This window comes from Papilio polytes, unplaced genomic scaffold (assembly GCF_000836215.1).
Source record: "Papilio polytes unplaced genomic scaffold, Ppol_1.0 DF821511.1, whole genome shotgun sequence".
In the NCBI taxonomy this organism is placed as follows: Eukaryota; Metazoa; Arthropoda; class Insecta; order Lepidoptera; family Papilionidae; genus Papilio; species Papilio polytes.
The window spans coordinates 1,708,075-1,729,443 of NW_013527693.1; the positions used below are offsets into that span (position 1 = coordinate 1,708,075).

General features: G+C 33.7%; 2 protein-coding genes across 2 annotated transcripts in view; one reads left to right on the forward strand and one right to left on the reverse strand.

Moving 5' to 3' along the window:
* Positions 1–21,369, reverse strand: part of LOC106108432 (serine/threonine-protein kinase unc-51) — a 36,387-nt gene that overhangs the window by 6,342 nt on the left and 8,676 nt on the right. The window contains exons 3-9 of the mRNA XM_013289597.1: positions 8,168–8,384; positions 7,011–7,084; positions 6,613–6,773; positions 4,357–4,493; positions 2,969–3,062; positions 2,325–2,443; positions 8–60 (exon numbers count right to left, since the gene is read on the reverse strand). Of these exons, the coding sequence (XP_013145051.1) occupies positions 8–60; positions 2,325–2,443; positions 2,969–3,062; positions 4,357–4,493; positions 6,613–6,773; positions 7,011–7,084; positions 8,168–8,384 (855 nt within the window). The remainder of the gene's footprint in view (positions 1–7; positions 61–2,324; positions 2,444–2,968; positions 3,063–4,356; positions 4,494–6,612; positions 6,774–7,010; positions 7,085–8,167; positions 8,385–21,369) is intronic.
* Positions 8,991–11,912, forward strand: LOC106108537 (leucine-rich repeat and transmembrane domain-containing protein 2-like). The gene is made up of 4 exons (XM_013289727.1): positions 8,991–9,369; positions 9,970–10,462; positions 10,733–10,870; positions 10,953–11,912. The coding sequence occupies exons 1-4, from the start codon at positions 9,326–9,328 to the stop codon at positions 11,685–11,687; spliced, it is 1,410 nt and encodes a 469-aa protein (XP_013145181.1). The 5' UTR covers positions 8,991–9,325; the 3' UTR covers positions 11,688–11,912.

Sequence of the window (21,369 nt, forward strand, 5' to 3'; positions counted from 1 at the left end):
CCGTCGCCTCCACCACTACGAAGTCGTCTTCTCCTGCCCAAGTCGTGTCTGATGACTCGGCTGCAATAAAAAAAATAGAAATGTGAGATTCGAATCTACTGCAACAGTTACCTGCATCGTTTGAAAAAAGTGTAATAACATTAATTCTACTACAGCTCGATCATTATCGTCTTACCGAAAATTTAATATTTAAATATAAATACATTGTATCATTTAATGTATGATTGTTTAAAAATACAATGGCTGGGATTTATGAAAGGAACTGCTGCGAAATGAGCACGCATTGTTGTGTGTGAAAGGTCGCTACTTGCAGCAGACGACGTAGACGCAGACGTATAATATTGACACAAAACAATGTCACATTAAAATCTTTTCGCTAATTATTGAGCAGTCGTAAAATGTAAGTGTTCTACTATAACGTTGCCAATAACAGTTATAAGTAGATTTAAGATTAGGTACAAATCGAGATCTGTTTCTAAGTTTACCAAAAAACTTTGAATTGTTTAAATCCAAATGATTTAACCGACTGACAGTTTAATATATCTAGTGTTTTCATTACTTGATTAAGGTCGTTGTAAAAGTTGCGACGTTTCTGACAATAATTTATTTGGGCTATCGCTTTGTTTCCTTCGTAAGCCATATCGACACGGTATGGACTTATAAATCGTTTTCTCGTAAGTTATTGCGGCAGTAAACTTGATATACCGAGCTTCGTACACTCAAGGGTAGGGAAGGTTATCTAATATTGTGTTCCGAGCGCATACAATACCTTTTCATTGCACTATTAGAACCATTTTATGATGCTTTTTTAATTTTTATGAGAATATTAAAGATACTTATATCGTTAATAATATATTAACATTTGATCTCATTTCCTTTTAATATGAATTATTTGTTGTCCATTCGAGTGTACTTTAGCCTGACCTATAAAGTAGTATTGTAATGACGCTGGATAAACACGAGTATTGTACTGCAAGCGAAAAAATATTTTGCGAGCCATTGTCTTGACAGAACAAAGCAATATACAATAGAGTAAATATAATACCAAAATTATGCATTCGTAAATAGCAATTATAATTATATGCAAACATATGAAGATAAAAGAAAGATAGAGGGGACATCTTGTGAATCTTACTTAAAAATATAAATGCAAAAGTTTAGATGTTTGTTAGAGTTTTTAGCCAAAATGGCTAAACGGATCTCGATGAAATTTTGCATAGATGTAGAGCATAGTCTGGAAGAACACATAGGCTACTTTCTTTTGGTTTGATTTCATTCCACGCGGACGGAGTCGGGGGCCAAAGCTGGTGAAGAATAATTTCATTAACATATGTAGAAGATCGTGGCAGTCTGTACAGTCTACAGTGATCACTGCAGATATGGTGTTAAATTTACAATAAATAAACCGTAAAGCTGTAAGATAAATTATGGAAAAATATAATTAAAAATAATATGAAACTATATGTTTGTTAAATAAGTCGTACTCATTAATGTTGTATGCACAGTGATTATACAAATACACAGTTTATTGTACGCGTTATCTGAAGTTAAATTAATTTATTGTTTCCAGTAGCGTTCCAAATGTTTACACTGTTTATTAATCAATGCCGGACAATGCGAATGTTTATCGTCCAGGTTGATGACATACTAATTGACAGATATTATTAGAATCAGGCAGAAAACAAAAACAAGTTAATTTCACAATTATATTTGCGAAGTATCAGTAGGTCAAGTCTTAATTTAAAGTATCTGTGGACCGGGATGAACAATGAAGTATATGGAAATTTTATTGAATTTGCAATTAGTGCGGGACTAAGGTTTACAAAAATTGTACAAAAGTACACATACTTGTATGAATCACAATATGTACCGCTTGCATGTTTAGGAACGTATAAACATAATAAAGCAATCTAACAAATGACCCAATTAGACTGAGCGTTGCGATAAAACAATGTCTAAATTAGTATATCTTATCAAAGTTCTGACAGTTCTGCTCTTAGATTGCGGACTGAAAACAACTTTCACTACACCTAAATATACAAAACTAAACAACGAAGTAATATGAAAAGCAACAATTCCTAAAACTTACTTATCGCGATTCTATTACATTGTGTATAAACATAATTACAAGTGAGAATTTTGACTTATATTATTAGGCTTCAGAAAAATGTATGGATAAGTATGTGTGGAGTTGTACGCGCATTTGGGCAATGGAAACTTTCGTATGTAGTATGATTTGTCACACGGCACTACTAGCTGCCAGTAACTTGAACAAAGTATAATGTGGTTATAGTAGTTTATGTAGACTGATAGTTAACTCTGACCTGAGGAGACGGGTGGCTTGGTGATGGTGTGTGTGACCGGCTGCGGCGCGGGCAGCGGCGAGCGAGCGGCCACGCCCCCGCCCCCGCTCGCACACGCCGCGCCCGCTCCTGCTCCTGCTGACGCGACACACGACCATTCATTACTACAATATTATAAGACTGTGACCTTTTATTTCAACAACAACATTTATTGGTATTGAAAAATATCTATCGCTTTTGAAATCCACGACACAAAATCAATGGAATGGCTTTAAAAATGGCAATGCGCATCTGTATTGTGTAAGTTAAAAGTAATTAAAACGATACTATGGATAGGTTTCGAATCAGCACTGTGTTACATTAATTATTTTCTTACAGATCTTTAAAGCAACACAGCACAGTCTTAAAACTTAAGTCAAAAAGAAGTTACGATATGTATTAAAGCAATGGAGGCACATAAATATACACTAGTCCTTGAAATTTTTGAACCCCAAATATCTTTGACGTTACCAAAAGCGTTAAATAGTATAAAGCCATGCTCATTGTATTAGTATGCACGAAGAATTTACGGCACGTAAAGAAACCTGAAGGGCGAATACATTGCTCGTTAACGGCACAGTAAGTTTCACCCCATGCGACCAAAGCAGTAGTGTAAATGTTGTATACCCTGACTGTCCCAGGACTCCTCTAGGTAACAGTTAGTATCGACTTGGCACTCCATAACGCACTCCAATATATCAGGAAGATCCGTGTCCAAACCTGGACAACAACAATAGTTCAAAAATTCCGGACTAGAAAGCTGGGATGAAAAACATGAATGGCGATGTTCATATAAAGTTTTGTTTTATTTTACTATACCAACTGTCGATAATTTGTGATAACATGACTCAACACTCGTCACTTGAGTTTAATCTTTCATTTATTTCATAATAATAGTAATTTAGACCCTTGTTAAATAGATACTCTGAATTAGTTATGTTGAGTTTAATATATACAGGTCTAAAATAAACCAGACCTAAACGAATATTGAAACTTCATAGCATAAACATTATGGTTTGGCTAGGAATCGATCTGAGAAGCACGTCATAACAGCTTTGCAATTACTGTTACGAGGTCGTCCTCATTCGTAGCGTAAGATGCGAGTCCTAAGAGTATTGTATCAAATAAATATGTGCATAGTAATATTTTACAAAGCATTTAGAAATAAATTAATATTGTTAACTATTGAATAATTTATAACATAAATCTATTTACACATTAAACTGGTTAAATTGTAGTAGTAATTATGTTAAACAGCCGTCACCTCAGTAATTACCAATGTTAATTAATTTAGAAATTACTGGATAGTAATGTCGTAGAATGATTACAAATTTCGAAAGCGTAAACAATGGAATGGTTGCAGCTGATTAGTCACCCGGTCAGATTGTGGTTTCATAATATGTATAGCACAGTGTTGCCATATAACTTCTTTCAAATCTGGGACAATGTCTTACTTATATCTAATTAGTGCACAGATACTACTACCAAGCACTATTCAATTATGCTATTTAAATAACATAAATAAACAATTATAATTTTTAAATACTGCTAGGATTCACAAAAAACATTACTGCGTAGTGTGATAACGCATAAAATTGTACACATGGGTATTCAAAATTAACTTTTTGCACATATTTCTTTTGCAAATCTTCAAAACTACAATCGCACTTTAGACAATTACATGTACTTACACATTTTTGATCAATTAATCGACATTTCCAACACAAAGGCAGTCCCCTAAACATTATAATATATGGCAACCTTATAAGATGAAACGATGCGCTATACCGTTGTTTTTATCCGTAGTACGATTAATGGCCAGTTTCCCAGCTTCGTTCAACCATTTGTTAGAGTTTTATTCTGTGAATTCTTTAAATGTGTTTTCGAACTACGTAAATTGATTTTCTCATTTGATTTTTTTATCCTACCACTAATGAACTAGTTAGTGATAAAATAAATGGAAATTTCAGCAAACTAAATAATGTTAATAGTTAAGAGAAGAAGGAGAACTCACTGGTGGTGGACGCGGTGCGCGGCCGCTGCAGGAACGGGTGGTTGAAGAACATCTCGAAGGGCATGCGCTCGCGTGGGCTTCGCCTCAGCAGACCGATCAGTAGATTACATAGCTCTGGACTCGTGCCCGCTGGCATTCTGTACCGAAAAAATGACATATAGACTTGTTCGTATATCTAACAGCTGATTTGTTAATTGACGTCAGCTGCATTTGTTATAATATTTCAATCAATAACGATAGCTTGGTTATAATTAACTTGTTAAATATAACACACAAGTTCAGTAAACTTGAAAAGATATTACAATAAGTAAATGTAAGTAAGCTATAAGCCTTTCAAAACCATTTTTTATGTTAAACGGGAATAATTATCTTCCTTTATATTGTTTACAAATTTTCCTCTTTAGAGGAAGATTTGTATTTTTGTACGTATTGAAATATTTCAATAACTACTTGACGGATTTAAAAAATTCTTTCACCATTAAAAAGCTACGTTATTGCTGAAAACAATCGATACATTTTTAATTCCTCGTGAAGTTGCGGGCAGCAAATAGTATTCAATAATAAGTATAACAAGTTATTACATTTACAATAGGTACAACATAGTCATATTGTTCAAGTATAGGAAAACTTATAACTTATCTACCGTTAATTATCTACACGTGGTTACATTTCGTTACATAATCACTTACACAACAAATTACGTACAAAATAATCAAGAGAAAAACCGATGAGACACAAATTGCAAAATGATTATTTCTTAAACCATAATGATTATAGAATACTTGTAAAGTTGTCAGGGTCGACAAATAGCAACATGAAAATATCAATTATATTAAAGGAATCTATTGAACACCCAATTCTGGTTTGCTTTATCATTATTTTTCAAAATGTTAAAACCACAATTAAATAATAATTTTTTTCAGTGTTGTAATCATTGGCCGCGAAAAGGAAGTATTATTAAACAGTTTTCACCTTGAACATTGGCTTCAACAACAGATACGGTGTTGTAATAAAACTGTTTGAAAACATTAAAAAAAACAGTCTACTTGGCATAAAATGCGACGTGTTATTTTCCGTTTGAAGGTGACATTTCGAACTAATTTTCTTTGAACATAAAAGCCAATTTAAAAAATAAACGCGCCAAAACTTTAAAAACGTTATTGAAAAATCTCAGTTAACATCGCCTCGTATTACAAGCAAAGGGTAATTAGTGGACAATTTAAATGTTTTATGTTGTCCACGCAATAAATACTTAATTACGATCAAGTTGAAAATAGGTCTAAATAACAAAGATGATGACAGCTAAATAAAAACGATTTCAGATTAATGGCTCACTCTATGTTTTCTAAAGTATAATACTTTCAGTGACACCAAATTTTCATCAACTTTTCGATTAAATTTTGTGTAAGTTACTTATATGAACTGTAAACGTATATAGCAATATTCAATACAAGATTGTCCTTGAATTATAATTAATTTTTAATAAACTACTACATCTGAACATCAAACTAGCAATTTGTTGGATTCAGATAATCGTTTGAGAGTAAGTTGCACTTGACCCGCTTTTTATAATTCAGAGTGAGAACGATACAAAAGTTCAAACGGACAACTTTAAAATGTTTTTAATCTTTTAAGTGCTATCTTAAGAATGTTGACTAAAGAAAATCTGTTTCAGTTAATTTTTGCACCGCGTAAATTTTCAAATACATTCGTAGGCCATTCTTTCTGTCAGTTAAAATTTATAAAAATCAAATATGACAAACAGAAAGTATACACAATCATGTCAAGATTACTTATTTCTCAAATATCACTGAATTTATGAGACAACATTGGTTATAAATAACTATGACAATCCAAATAACCGACAATATCATATTGCGGAGTAGTCTTTCGATAAGTAATCTATTTTTCTCCGTTATTATTTAAAACCGTTGAGTTTAAATGTGAGGTCGGAATACACAATTTACAGTTTATGGTGTACTAACTTTTGCCCGCAACTCCTCCCGCGTGGTATTTAAAACATCAAGTAAGTAGCCTACGCGTTCTTTCAGACTATCCTCTATATAACATATTCCAAGTTACATAGAGATCCTTGTAGTATTGTTTAGGTTACAAACTCTGACAAACATCCATCCATCTAAACTTTCGCATTTATAAATAAGATGTAAGATTGATGAAATAATATGACAAAGTACTATGACTGTCATACACCTTAACGAATGCTGAAATATGCTGTTGAAGAGATAATTCACGTACTTTGGCTGTAGATCGACACTGTTTTCATAGAATGCTTTAAGCTCGTGCGGCGTGGTAGCTTGGAAGGGGGCCTTGCCCGTCAGGCACTGGTACACGATCGTGCCTAAACTCCATAGATCTGCTTTTGCGTCGTATTTCAATGACATTATCACCTCGGGAGCCTGCAGACAGACAAAAATTACATTTAAACATATAATTAAACATGACAATGAAATGTAATTATCATTAATTTTGTATTGCACAAGATGATTATGCAAGGAAAACATGATGCAATTTTTATCATTGCGCCTTTCGCTTTGAGATTAAAGCAAGTGGTATGTAACTTATTTAAACTTATTTTTAAGCTTTATATCGATTAAAAGATCAATTAACACGCTGTAAACTGGTGCAATACTTACCATATACATCGGTGAGCCGCAGAGTGTGACGGCCATGTTGCCTTCCTCGAGAAATCTCGCAAAGCCGAAGTCAGCTAAGAAAAATAAATACAATTATCGGTAAGCTTCCTGAATTCAACTTAACATATCGACGGGTGAGAGGCTATTTGTTTCAACCGCCATTTTACGCGATATTGACTCATATACTCAGAATTTTAAATATGAAATAAATAGTGAAGTATGCAGAAATATAGTAATTTTAATCTAGAACCGGTCTGAAAATCTTTCAATTTAATTTTTTTAGGGTTTGCATTTATGTTTTTTTTTAAATGAAGACTTTAAATGGCTCTCGTGAACATTTTACCTAATGGCGCTTAAAACAAATAGCCTTTCACCCAACGATGTATAGATTAATTAAATAAAGTACAATGCAGTCTGCATACATTTAACACTAGGATAAAAAATGTTACAATGAAGAGATTATAAACTTTAAGTGCTATAATCATTACATCATTTTCGGTCAGTCGGGTAACTAATAGTATATTAATAAATTGTACATAGATATAATAAAAAAATATTATAAAGTGTTAATGGAAATAAGTCAGATGTATTGAAAAAAAATCTCTTAATGGGCAAAGACTAAACGGAAATAAGAATTGTATATTACTAGCATGCTAATAACTTTTTTTGGCAGACTTTCTAAAACACGTCGCAAATTATATGTTTGCGACCCAGTTAAAACCTGCTTTCGATCTTTATAGTTGCTTACAGTTGGACAGAGCCACGAGTTATGGAAATAATATACAATCCCCTTCATTACTGATAAATGAAATAAAAACTTAACTGATAAAACTATTGTTTACTACGATTTTGAAGAGTCTAAACATATTTAATTGAGAGAGGGGCCAGATGATGCAGAAAATGATTTAAGAAATGCCCCTTAAATTGTGACCACAAAGAAATGTTCACTACGCTAGCAGTAATACAAAAAAGTGACTCATAGAACAGATAGAAGAAATTTATGCATGGAGCATACGAGTACATATTAGGTCGACAAAAATTTGTACAATTCTGAAGTTTTAACTACTTTAATGCCACCGACTCGCCTGACGAGTTCCTTTTATAAAATTGTAATAACGTGTTAACATATCTTAACCAGAAATGTAATAATTGGGTACCTATTTTGAGTGTAATTTCAGCAGGATGGGGCGTGCGAGGCGGCGCCACGTTGTGTGTGAGCAGTATGTTCTGGGGCTTGAGGTCGCGGTGCACGATGCCCTTGGCGTGTATAGCTCGCATCGCCTCCGCCAGCTGCCTCAGGAATAATCGTATCGTGCCCTCGCTCAGTAGCCGGTTGGCCTGCAGGTAGTCCGCCAGATCGCCGCCGTTGCAGTACTGGTAAACATAACAATACGATCATTGTATGATTGTATCATTCGTGATGCGAAAGTTATGTGTGGTTAATTGCAAATGTTTCATGTTAGTTTGAAAATAAAGGAAATATAACATGAACATTTAATGAAACCTAGCTATATTTTTGATATAAGAAGAATTATTTGGTACTCTTGAAAAAATTTTCAATATCAAAACGGCAATCTGTCTCCGCATAATTATCTACTCACAGTCATCTAGCTGAGTCGATCATTGTGTCAATGTTACCGTGCTGATATCACCCGCGTCAACAATACTTCTATAAATTTAAAGATAAGCGACATTCGCAATTGATTCCGATAAATCCGGACTACATCCTGTTTTGGTGGATTCATCATCGAACTTCAATGAAATATCTGTGAGGTGAAGAAGAATTTCAATTAACAATGACCCTTATTTGAAAGAAAAGACATCCAGTGAGTGCCTGATTGAGCAAAAGTATGCAAATATCGATTCCTAAACAATGCGTTGGCTGGATAAATAAAACAGAGATGACTTGCTCGATGTGATTCGTTTGTTTTAGCTACTGTTTATATGCTCAGTTTCATTTAACTAGCAGTCGAGGTGCGTTGAAGGCGGGTATTACACTAGCGTAGGATTGAGTTATAGTACACGTGCACTATAAATAATCTTTTGAGGTGTATGACGCTATAGTCAATAGACAATTGTGTACGTAACGTAGAACATCTCGTGTGGTGTATTGGTATTCGCTCGCCCCATATATTTTCTCGTTTACGCAGAGTCTTTATCGAGTTTGATTCGCGATAAGCTGCGCCATGCCGTCGGTAATCTTATCAATGAGTGATAATAGTTGGAGTTGTCAGTGAGTTACGGGCGCCGCGCTCTGATGGTCCTTGTCGCGACAGGTAACTCCTGATTCCCGTCCGTCCGCGCAATCAGTGGCCATGAAACAAAAACGTCTCTTCTTGCTTTGCTTGGGAATTCTTGCGTAAGTATTTTTATATTTCCTGTTTTTATCTTTGAGTAGATTATTAAAAATGAAGACGTTTTCATTAAATATCAATTTACCCATTAAATACCTGTTAATATAATACTTTAAGATAAGTAACGGCTACTTATATTAGTACACAAAATTATTGTCTTCATGTAGCCGCAATATAAGCTAATATTTTTATACCGGTGAATTATCAAACATCTACATCTTAATCAATTTTTATCCAACAAAAACACGTAACCGCAAAACTAATCAGTAAGGATACTTAAAACATATTATCAATATTGCTAGTCTAGGACACATATTCAAGGCCATAGATTCCTAATTGCAAATGTAATTTACATTACATAACTAACGTTTTAACCAAATAAAATAAATAAATCCTAAATATGGAGTGACTTTATAAAATAATTCAATATTTATTAATGTTAACGTAACAATAATTTCTAAGATTGTGGTCTTCGGCTACGCCCTTGCAGTTATCGCAATCTTTATCACTGTACTTAGCAATTTTACGTCAGCTCGTTACGATAAAACAAAAAGTACTTATTGGATACGGTCACATGTTTTAAATGTATTGAAATCAATTTCCAGCGCTAACGTTGCGGCCGCGCAGAATGGAGAGCTACACATACCTTTGGAGAGCGATAATCAATTCCCGCCAGAAGAACATGCAGAAACAGTCGACAGTCCCATAGAAGGCAGCGGCGAAGGAGCAGTCAGTGAACCAGCGGACACAACCACTGAAATACATCCCATACCCAAAATAGAAGATGTAAAATCCCCAGTCCTCTCTGACAATGAAACTGAACCTTCGACTTCCGAATCGAATGTTTCCCCGACATCAGAAACAGCTGACGGTTGCCCAAAACCGTGCGTATGCAATATAGAAGGCGATACTAAAAACTTCATTGTAGATTGTTCAGGCTACGGACTGACAGAGTTTCCGAAATTAATAGATCCAAGAACTACAAATTTAAATTTGCAGAATAATAAGCTCACTGAGATTCCTAAAGAAATATCTGATTTGAAAAATTTAAAAGTGTTAAATGCGAATAACAATCAGATAATGGAATTGGCACCTGGTGTAAGTATCACAGATTATTTTAAAATGTTTTTTTTTTACCATTATAGTAAAAGTAACTAAATTGCACTTCAATTAACATTACTACTATTACAATTATATATGTATTTCTAAGCACAATTTTATTTGATTTTTCCGGATATTGATTCGTCATACACAAGTATATTCAATATCTACATAAATATATTCAACGTTTAATGAATCGTTGAGCACTCATTTTTTTATATGCGTCTCTAATAATGTAATAAAAATACATGTTTTTGTTCCTTTCAGTCAGTCAGCGAGCTTCCCGAGTTAGTGACACTGAAACTCGCCAACAATCGGCTTATTGAATACCCCAGAGATTTGAAGAACAGTCTAGTCCTAACCAAATTAGAAGAATTGGACTTGGGAGGAAATGACATGAGAACTGTGAGTAACGCGCAAAACTAACTTTTTTCAACTTCTAAAATTATTGAGTGATGATAATAAAATTTGTAATATGTTATTCCAGAACCTGGGATCCGAAGTATTTCTACAATTTAAAGGTTTAAAAAAATTAACTTTAGCGACTTCCACACCCGAACTGCTGGATGAACTTTGTGGAGCTTACAAGGAAACGTTAGAGACCGTGTGCACTGGAAGTTGCGAGGCGAAAACATATGACTGTCCCGATACACCTCAAAATATAGAAGACGACTTAATTGAAGCTACATTACCTGGTATGATCGCTTTCAACGTAGGAGTCGAAGATGGTGATCCTAGTATTGAAAATCCAAACAATGATGCAAATGCTACTACAGAGAAACCCGCGGAAGTGCCGGAATCGCCACAAACAACAAAAGAAACGTCTATTGTTACTGAAACTACAACAACTACTCAAAAAACTCAATCAGCAGGAGAATTTTCGTTACGTACAGCAGTAAATAAGGAACCAGCGGAACAGGTGGCTTCAAATTCTATAGTGGCAAACCCTAAAGAAGAGACTGAAGCCACTACGAGCGAAACAGACGTGAAAATCGGGGCCAAAACGATAAGTACCAAAACTAGTGGAGTCGATAGAAGCGTAATTGGTATTATCGTAGCCGGCATGATTATTGTTGTAGCTGTTGTAACCATAAAAAAGAACTGGAGTTCGATCACAAAACGTTTCGGATCATCGCCTAGACCACCGAATAATCGAACGGAAACCACTGCGAACGGAACATCGCCGGAAGAAGTTCCATTACAGGACAAGTCACCTGTTTAATTAACCCTGTATGATATTTGTATAAATGGTTTCGATCTGAATGATGTCATTTTAACTGGGACAACATATAATTGAAAAATATTCACAGAAACGCAAATTAGTGAAATGTGATTATACCGTGAGGATTACATTTGTAGAGTGGTATGTAAGAGGCAAAATACTAGAATAAGATTTACTAAGGTAGCTTAAAATATGTAAATAAATGTATACAGCTTCAATAATATACATACCTTGTTTTTGTACAATTAAATTAAACGTTATGTTTACGTTTTTATAATAAACTTTTACCTTACTAAGTACACAGTTATTTTTAGTCCTTTAAATTGTTGTGGATAAAGAACGATTGTTCTTTTTTAAATATCATATGAATTGTATAACTAAATTAAATAGGGAATTGTTAGGAAATTTCTTTTTACTTGGACATCACACGGAACTGTATATTAAGTACATAAGTAACAAGATAAGAGTTTAAAAATAAACTTTGTAACGGTACATAAAGTGAAATTGAATGTTCAATCCAAATTGTATCACAAAATAAAAGTACCAGAATAAGCACTGCAATCAGGTGTATTTTATCAGTCAGTAATTTAAAGAGTAAATGAGGTTCTTGACATTACACTCAGTATGAATTTAAATGATTATTCCAAGGATAAGAATTGAGACAGTTACTTAAATCTGGTGCAAGGTATTTTTTTTTATCGAAACATAGACATTTCGTAAATTTAATATAAATTAACGAAATCAGTAACTACTTCGATGTCATTAGTTGAAATTTTATTTGAAGTCCAGTCCATATCCATCCATATCCATGTAAAAAGATGAAATTTGACAACAGGTATTCCAAGTTTACAAAAGAATCTCCTTTATACAGCAGTGAACAATGAAAGTCAGCTATAGAAACCGCAAACTAAGTACGGATGCGCGCCTCGCTGGCTATACCTGACCGTGCCCGGCTGACCGCGACAACCTGCGTCGTTCCGTTAGGCGCTTTCCGCGCTATTATAATGCCGCCCCACACTAACCACTTCCGACATTATGCTTCGGTTAACCGTACGCTTTTCTGTACATTACATACAACAACACTTTAGCTAAGTGAAGTAAAACCAAACTATCAAGTTGTAAGAAAGTCTTGTATGTTACTTAAAGTCTCTTTAGTGGCGTATATTGCTGTAAAAAGTAACTTCACTTGTGAGAGTACAATTTCTGGATTATACCTAACAGAAAATATTATTCGGCTTTACCTTATTCACTAATACAATCTTTAAAAAGTTTACTATCTTGTTTATAAAATACATTACGTATGTTATCCGTGTAAGTCAAAAAATTTTAGTCCAAAGATGTCAGTGACTTGGGTATGGGATGAGTGGCCAGCAATTCTCTTAGAATGCGGTGCTATAAATTCACGTGCTGGAATGAACGACGCACTTGCAGCCGTGCGTTGTTTATTGACGCCTTTAGTGATATGATTCAAGTGCATTGCTCCCATACCACAAATACGACATTACAACGCGAATTATTAAGATTACAATAAATATAGCTCGTTGCAAGGTTAACTATGATAACTAGCTCTTAGGTCCCGAATCAATTACAGCAAGACGCTTCTCATGTTAACACAGGTTAATTATTGGTTTTTTATTCTATTTTTAAAACAAGAAACTAGGTTGGTTCTTTTATCACTCGAAAGTCATTCGTTGAGTAATGATGGCTATACCAAATGTTTGAGGGATGTTTATATCACTGAAATACATTCACAACGGGCAATGCTTTTCATGTGAAGCCGTCGACGTTGACCTATTTACAGAGTAAAAGCTCTGTATATTTTATAACATGTTTCGAAATCTGATGACCTACGATTTAACGAATTATGCATGTGCAATAGATTTTTATTTTTTAAAGTAAATTAAATTTCAATCAAAGAAGCAAAACTTTGTTGTGAGGATTAGCTCATCAGATATTTGATATGCATCGTCATTCTGTAGTTATTTTCATCGGAAGTGTATACGCGTCAATTTTCCCCCTCCTCTTTTTGCACTAGTTGTTTGTCGGACACTATCGTATCTAGCGCTTTGTAATTCACCGCGTAAATCACATCGAAGTGAGAGTGGCCTGTGTCGTGGGGAGTTATCATTACCCGCCGGAGATAATAATGATATAGTTCCTTTGTAATATTTTCTCTTTATTTTTGCTTCAAACTTATGTAGGATGAAATTATACTTTTAAAATAAAGGCATGTCCTTGCACACAGTAATACATGTGTTGTCGATATAAGATCTTCTTATGCAGTTTAGGTAAGACTACTATTGTGGCTTGTCTAATTGTGGGCGTTAAGGTTAAATAGGTAAGGTATTTAAAAATGTCCATTTAAAAATCTAATCTGCTTTATATACAGTTTCTTTGTAGATAACTGCAAACAACATGAACTTATAAGTTATCGCTGAGATAAATACATGGTGAACTTATAACGGGTTCAAATGGAACGGGACTTTATGTTTAGTTAGAACAAAAAGTACCGACTCAGTGGTTTAAGTCTAAGCATGGTGGGGAACACAGACTTATGCACCAGAATTGAAATTGAACATTTTATGTAACGATTTATTTAATGTTTTTTATTTTTTTTTTGTTTTCAGTTTCCTTGTTTTCTGGCACATCTTCTTATGATCACTACACCACCACAAATTATTATTTTTTTCATCGCTTCAATCTGCATCTAATTTATTTATCAATTTCCTTAACACACCTTCAAGACTACATTGGCCGATTACAAAATGACGGAAATCGCACAAAACGATCAACAATACTCAATGATGTTGGTATTTTTTTTTATTGCAAACAGGAAATAATATCGAGACTAAAAATTCAATACCTTGATAAGAAAAAATATCGATCGCTTAAACATTTCTTTCAGTGTATACGTTAAGAAAAATTGCGCCTATAGATATTATTCGAGAAACATTCACACCTTTTTGTTTAATTACACTAAATAGACTTTTTTTAAAAAGGTTATGTAGTTTCTAGTCTTACAACATACCACATTACATTGTCTATAATGATAAAATACGAAAGTAATTTTATTGTTGTGTAACAAATTTAATTTCTTTATAACAATGTTTCTTACCTCTAATAGCATTGTCTATTGGAGGTTGCTATTATCATTATTGCTGTATCGAATTTTGAATAGATGACAATGAAGTGAATGGATACTTCCATTAAACTGTCAGCAAATGCATTAAAACGTCTGAGATAAAGTTAAAAATAAAACTGAACGAACAAATAAACTATCAATGTTAAGATAAAATACAGTATTAAAGCTTAAATAAAATGCCTTAGCTTTTTGTCAATTGTGAATAAACTAATAACGATATTTATTCATATAGAAGATAAACTTTGGTACCGTTACTCTCACAATGGGCTTGTAATTGCATGCAAACATGTTATTGCAATTAATTAAACGGCGAGTGATTCTTAACGGTGCGGATACTGCTTTTTAATGTCAGAGTGTGTCATCAACAGAGTAGTTGCGCGCCAGTACATCAATAATCGTAACGTAATGCGACAAGAAGTCAAATAACAAACGACAATTCAAAGAAACATATCAATATGTACATGAGAATCATATTATAATTGTATATGTCTTCTTCCATTTCATAACAGGGATTAATAACTACTGGCACATATTTCAAAGGTAAAAAAGTAAATCAATATTGTTCACATGGTACTTTATATTTGTTTGCAATTAATAAGCCTATTATCTCAGGAATTGATAACACAAACGTTCTATTTAACTTGTCCTTCTTCGTTCTAACATAAAGTATTCATAATTATATATTGCTGTAAAAAGTTAATAGTAAATCTGTAGAATGATTATACTGCGGTACAAAAATCTCTAGTTTTTTTTTTTTATTGTTAGATTATGATACTAATTATTATTACCGCACATTACGTGTTCGATGTCATGTATGTAAGTATCGACCTAATGAACTATAATCAACATAGAACAGATAGAATACACGTGGCATAAATGGAGCATCGTTCCCGCTAAACGAAGCCCTGGTTCGCTCCAAGGCCCGCGCACGTGCAGCGACCAGGGCTCGACAACCGCGCTCTCCATTAATTCGCCCACGAGGTCGCCAGCTGTTCACTACGTAGGTACACTTATATGTGTAAAATGAAATTGCATAACAAATGCTATTTTTACAGCCAATAACGTAATGGAAATGGATTTCTTATGTCATTGAGAACGTAGAAAATAATCTTGTATTTGAAGGCAAAGCTTACAGAAGTTTTTTTTAATTTATTTACAGAAATAACTAAAAATATAAAATATTCACGATGGATCAACGACCACCAAGCCACCGCCACCCTCATGACACGCCATTTATTACATACTTAACGATATTAAAATTTTTACTGTTTATCTTACGTGCGAGAAGTCATTAATTTTTAGTTTTCGTATTATTGCCATTTCATTGTCCGGAATAAATTACGCACTTAGATTTGTGAAGTAATTTTAGCGTAGATTCAGTGAGAGGTATGTATATATAGGAACTCAGTAACTATGCTACAACTTACGAGTGAGTAACATGTGAATATGTATTGAAATCACAGGTAGAAATCCTTTATCCCCCACCCTCAGTCGTGTCGCGCGCGTGCCGTCTGACGAAATCATCATCACGACTTGCAAATGATACGACCACTCCCCGTCGTTAAAGTTTAAATCAAACAGAAAATGCAATCAGAAATAATTTCACATAAATGCAATCAGACGTTGTTGAAATATTTCTTCCATGTTTTCAATTAAAACAGTAATTGTATAGCATTGTATGACAATGTCTGTATAACATTCTTTTCTTTGAATATGCTAAAATGAAAGAAATTCTATTCTATGAAAAATGCAAATAATGCAAACGAATAATAAATCCTCAGTACCCGAGGAGTTTTTTAGTTGTTACATGTATAAGAACTGGTATTTTGGTTACTGATTTCCAAGAGATTCTTTCCCTCGTTGTTTTTTATCGTGTAGAAAAACTGTTTCTCTACATAGCAACAAATTAATTTTGGACGTTGACGCACAAGTAAACAAAAACAATAATAGGATGTCTACTTATATTAAGTGTATTTGATGAAGTAAATATTCCATATAACGTCTATAAAAAAGTTAAAAAAAATCAATTGCTGCGTCATGTCAATCAATTACTTCGCCTAGTAGGATACAGTGCCAATGAACTTTCTTTAGATTTGGCTAAAGCGTGGGCGAGCAGTTTTAGTTTTTACGCAACAAAAACACCCGACTGAGGACTACTTCGTTCAAATGCCCTTGGACATATTCTAATAATAATTCCGTTTATTTTTTGTATAGCGTTAAAGAGGTATTCAGATTAAAGATTAAAACATACAGTGGTTATTTATTCAAATAATATAAATACATTTAGCGTTTAGGTAATCAACAAAATAGTAAATGTGGCAGTTTGTTTCCGTTCGAGCGTGTGACTCGCCCTTATCTCGATATCATACTGTTTACATATACAAATGTATATGAATATGCGAACGTGTAACCCTACTTTATCTAGATCACGTTCCAACACTAGGTTACGAGGGACTTTATTCAATTATGTTATGTAATTTAATAATGTGACTACCATTTGATCCGGACATGTTTAAGCGTTTAATCGGTATAATCGATACAAGATGGATTACGTAACTAAGTTTCAAACATCTAGAAAAGCTAAAAGTTAAAACTTAATACTGGGAGACTGTTGTTAAAAATAGTAGTTACTTGTAAAATTAGGATTTAATATTTTGCATTATAAGTTTATTTTAGGAGTCAATACTAGAGCCAGCCTAACAGAATTCCACCCTCTCATAACTTTAAGTAATTACTCATTAGAATTCGAATCTAGAACGTAAGGTACAACATCTAAAACTACTCTGAAAGGCTTTCAATGACTTGCTATCTCAATTTATTTACTTTAATGTATGAAAGTGGGTTACATAAACTTGCAAATTTACTTGCTTACAATCAAACATGCAAACGGTTTTTGTATCAAATATTTTTTTCACCATCACGATGATTAACAACGCTCCAATTCTGATCACCTAACGGAACCGCTTAATTTCAAGCTACGTTTTAGATTACAGAAAGAAAGTTTACACATTTTGAAAAACAAAAATCGACACCGATATCGGACAAATCCGACCCGTCTCTGTCTATGTTGATTAAAGCGTGTCAAATGGAAGTAAATATAAAACGGGAAATCTTATTCTATGTTATGAATGAATAGATACTACAAAGTAATACATAGCGTCAAGAATATACAAATTGTTATCTCATATTTCGCACTGTGTCTACTATCTATTTGTTTTATCATGTTTTAGACGTATAGAATATATTGGTCGTTTTGCAAGCGATGATATTTCGGATATCAGCCATGCATTAAAACCGCAGTGGTGTGTTTAAATTACTTACTAAACGTGCATCCTGTTTATTATTATAGTTTATACTAATAAATTAGTAAAGTGTCGTAACCATCCAATAATTACCATAATAAAATTGCCAATTTACGATTTCATTATGATTACCAGGAAATAAGACCAGAGCTAATGACAGTCAGTTAATCTTCTATTCGTGTAGATAATAACACATTGCATCATGTAAATAAATAAGCATATTCAGATAATGTTTACTATACTAAACACAGTTTATACGAACATTTTTCCCACTAAGTAATACAAAATTGAAATTCCCAGACGGTACATTTTACGGAGTAGGACCTTCGACAACCCTTTAAAGACAAGTACGCACTTCTGCGTATCAGACACAATACTGCGTATTTCGACCTATCAGATATTTACGTCTCACCAATGGCGCATTACATCCTTAATGTAGCTAAACTTTCATATGCGCAATAACAGTAATATATATTGTATATTATCGTAAGCATGTGCAATATAGACAATGAGACAGTATACACGAGCGAGAGATACACGTGTTTACCGCCACGTGGCGATCATTCTTGAAATACTACCGAGACGAAAGTAAAGTGGTCGATTTACTTTCTTTTGCGCAATGATCTTAAATAAAGATAGTTATTGTTTCTATTAATACAGTAAAAATAATCTTGCTAAGATTATTTATGCGAAAATTTAAATGAATGGGTGGATATTTGTTATTACGTATCACCAAAACGACTCAACGAAACTCGCTGAAATTTTTGATAGTCGCGGGTGACAGCTAGTATCATATAAGTATGCATTATTGAGTAACATTGATATAATCTTAAGAAGTTCAATATTTTGTATGCGATTTATGTATAGAAAAACATTAATGTACATTTCTGTTTAAAAGATAAAGTTCAAGGAACCTAAAACTTGGTGAAATGTAAATAAAACACAAGGGTATAAAACTTCTTTTATCGGTCAATAGCACTTGGAATTGATTCAGAAATGGTTTAGCAAGTAATTGATAGCAAATTACGGTTTGATGATACCGCATTGGCAAACAAGTTTAAAGTGTTTTGTGATAAGAATTCCTTTTCATGGTGTCATCATTTTCCCATACACATGGTATACGTTGAATAGCGGTACTTAATCCTCACGTGAGACTCTTGTAACACTATTTAAGTATCACTTAATGATTAATATTACCAGATTATAAGAAGTACTAAGGAACTTTTAATAATTTTTATATCCAGACTTCAAAGAGAAGATTGTCGATTTGTGTATTAGTTTTTGTCAAAATATGAATGATTGTTTGTTTATATTTTAATTTATTTAGTAAGCACATATATCTAGGATCGTTAGCGGTCGAGAAGCGCGGCGTATAAAGGTTAGTGGGGCAGAACGTTGACACAGGCGCGATACAGCAGACAGGCAAGAATTAACTGATAAAACGATTTACGTTGCTTTATTCGTTTATCTACGATACTGGTTTTTCGCATATATCATTGACCTATTACGACATTAGACTTCGCAAACTACGCAGTACGGACACGCGGATAGCATAAAGCTGGTTTTATCTCGGCCCTCGAATTATTTCGATAATACGCACCGCTCGCTACATTCACGCACTGTCTGCGTGCTCTAACCTTTAATAGAACTCAATAGTATACTTTTTGTCCCGTCTACGACTCTTGGAATGGGAACAAATTGTAACTAAAATAAAATTGGCTATTGGCAAATATAACAATATTTTTACTAACATTATTTAATTTAATTACTATTATTTGCGACAAAACCTAATTATTATAACTAAATTTATTTCTCTAAAGATACTTTGATACTATGTGTATCGAAATGGTTAAATAATTATTAAACTCCAATGAATAACTTGACTTTATATGGTAAACTGGCTTTCGTGTAGTCTGATATAAAAAATTAAAATATTATTATTTTAATACAACGAAGACATATAAACGTGTAATTTACTCGAGGTAGCAGCATTTGTTGTCGGTAAATAGAACAGTCTTCATGTTGAATTTAGCGTCATTTCGGACCGCGTGGATCTCATTTTGACCTTGCCGTGTATGATTACAACACTCGTTATATACACGGAAGCGTTTGGCGCGGCCCAAAGCAAGCTTCTATTTTTGTTATAACAAGCATCGCGGCGATGCAATTTGCTCTGTGGTTATAAAGTTAAGACACGTGAGAGAGTCTCACTATCATAAAAAAACTGTGTATATGTTTCAAACAATTCATAGCGATATACGATAGAGATGAACCGCGGCTTTGTTATTGTGTGAAGTCACATATAGTCTCAGTCTCAATGAATTAAAACTGTTATTCAACAATCACATAGTGCGCATAGCAACATACAGATTACATATCAAATTTGACCCGAGACGAGTTTCTTTTAACATAAACTATCCCATATCTGCTCCGTATTTCCGATAGTATTATGAGTAAATTATTAAAAAGCGCTCAAGCTTTTTTATGAACACCTTTGGTACTTCAAACTTAAAATAAATTAGATATTGGTATTACGGTGGCCTTGCAAAGACGTGCATACGAGATTTTCTACGGTGAAGGATGTTTTAAGATTTCTAATGTTTAATACGACTTGCCAATATTACACTTAAATTAATGTTAGTTTTTCATTCAATTAATAATTGGAACTATAGGAATTGCACTGATTGTGCTGTATTTATTGTATTTTTAATAGTGGACCTAATGACTCGCAAACCGTTGGTTAATCGACTCGTTCAGCGGGTTTTGAAGGGTATGCATTTTAAAGTAAGTATTAATTCTGGCAATTAAAAAATGACTCATTATTGGTAGTCAATGATTATTCATATAAAACACATTGTTATCTATGTAGGTATGTACAAAATTAACATATAGCGTTATTTAGACGACCCAATAAAGTCGGTTATCATTGTCGGATTAAGTGCAAGGACAGCGGGTTACGGACGCGCTAACGACGCCCGCCAATACCACTATTTCCTTTGTAATTAGTTAAATAAACGACAATCGAGTAACGTTTGCATTGTATGTTAATGAAACATCGCCTTCTTGACTATATCAAGCTCATTACAAATAATTAAAATAACTACTGATTTATAGGAAGATTTTGATTACGTATAGATAAAAAGATCTGATCTTACCGAGAATACAATTTAAGTGAACTTGTCGAGAAAATAAAAATAATTTGATTTACAAAAGTTGATGACCATAAAACGGCTCTTCT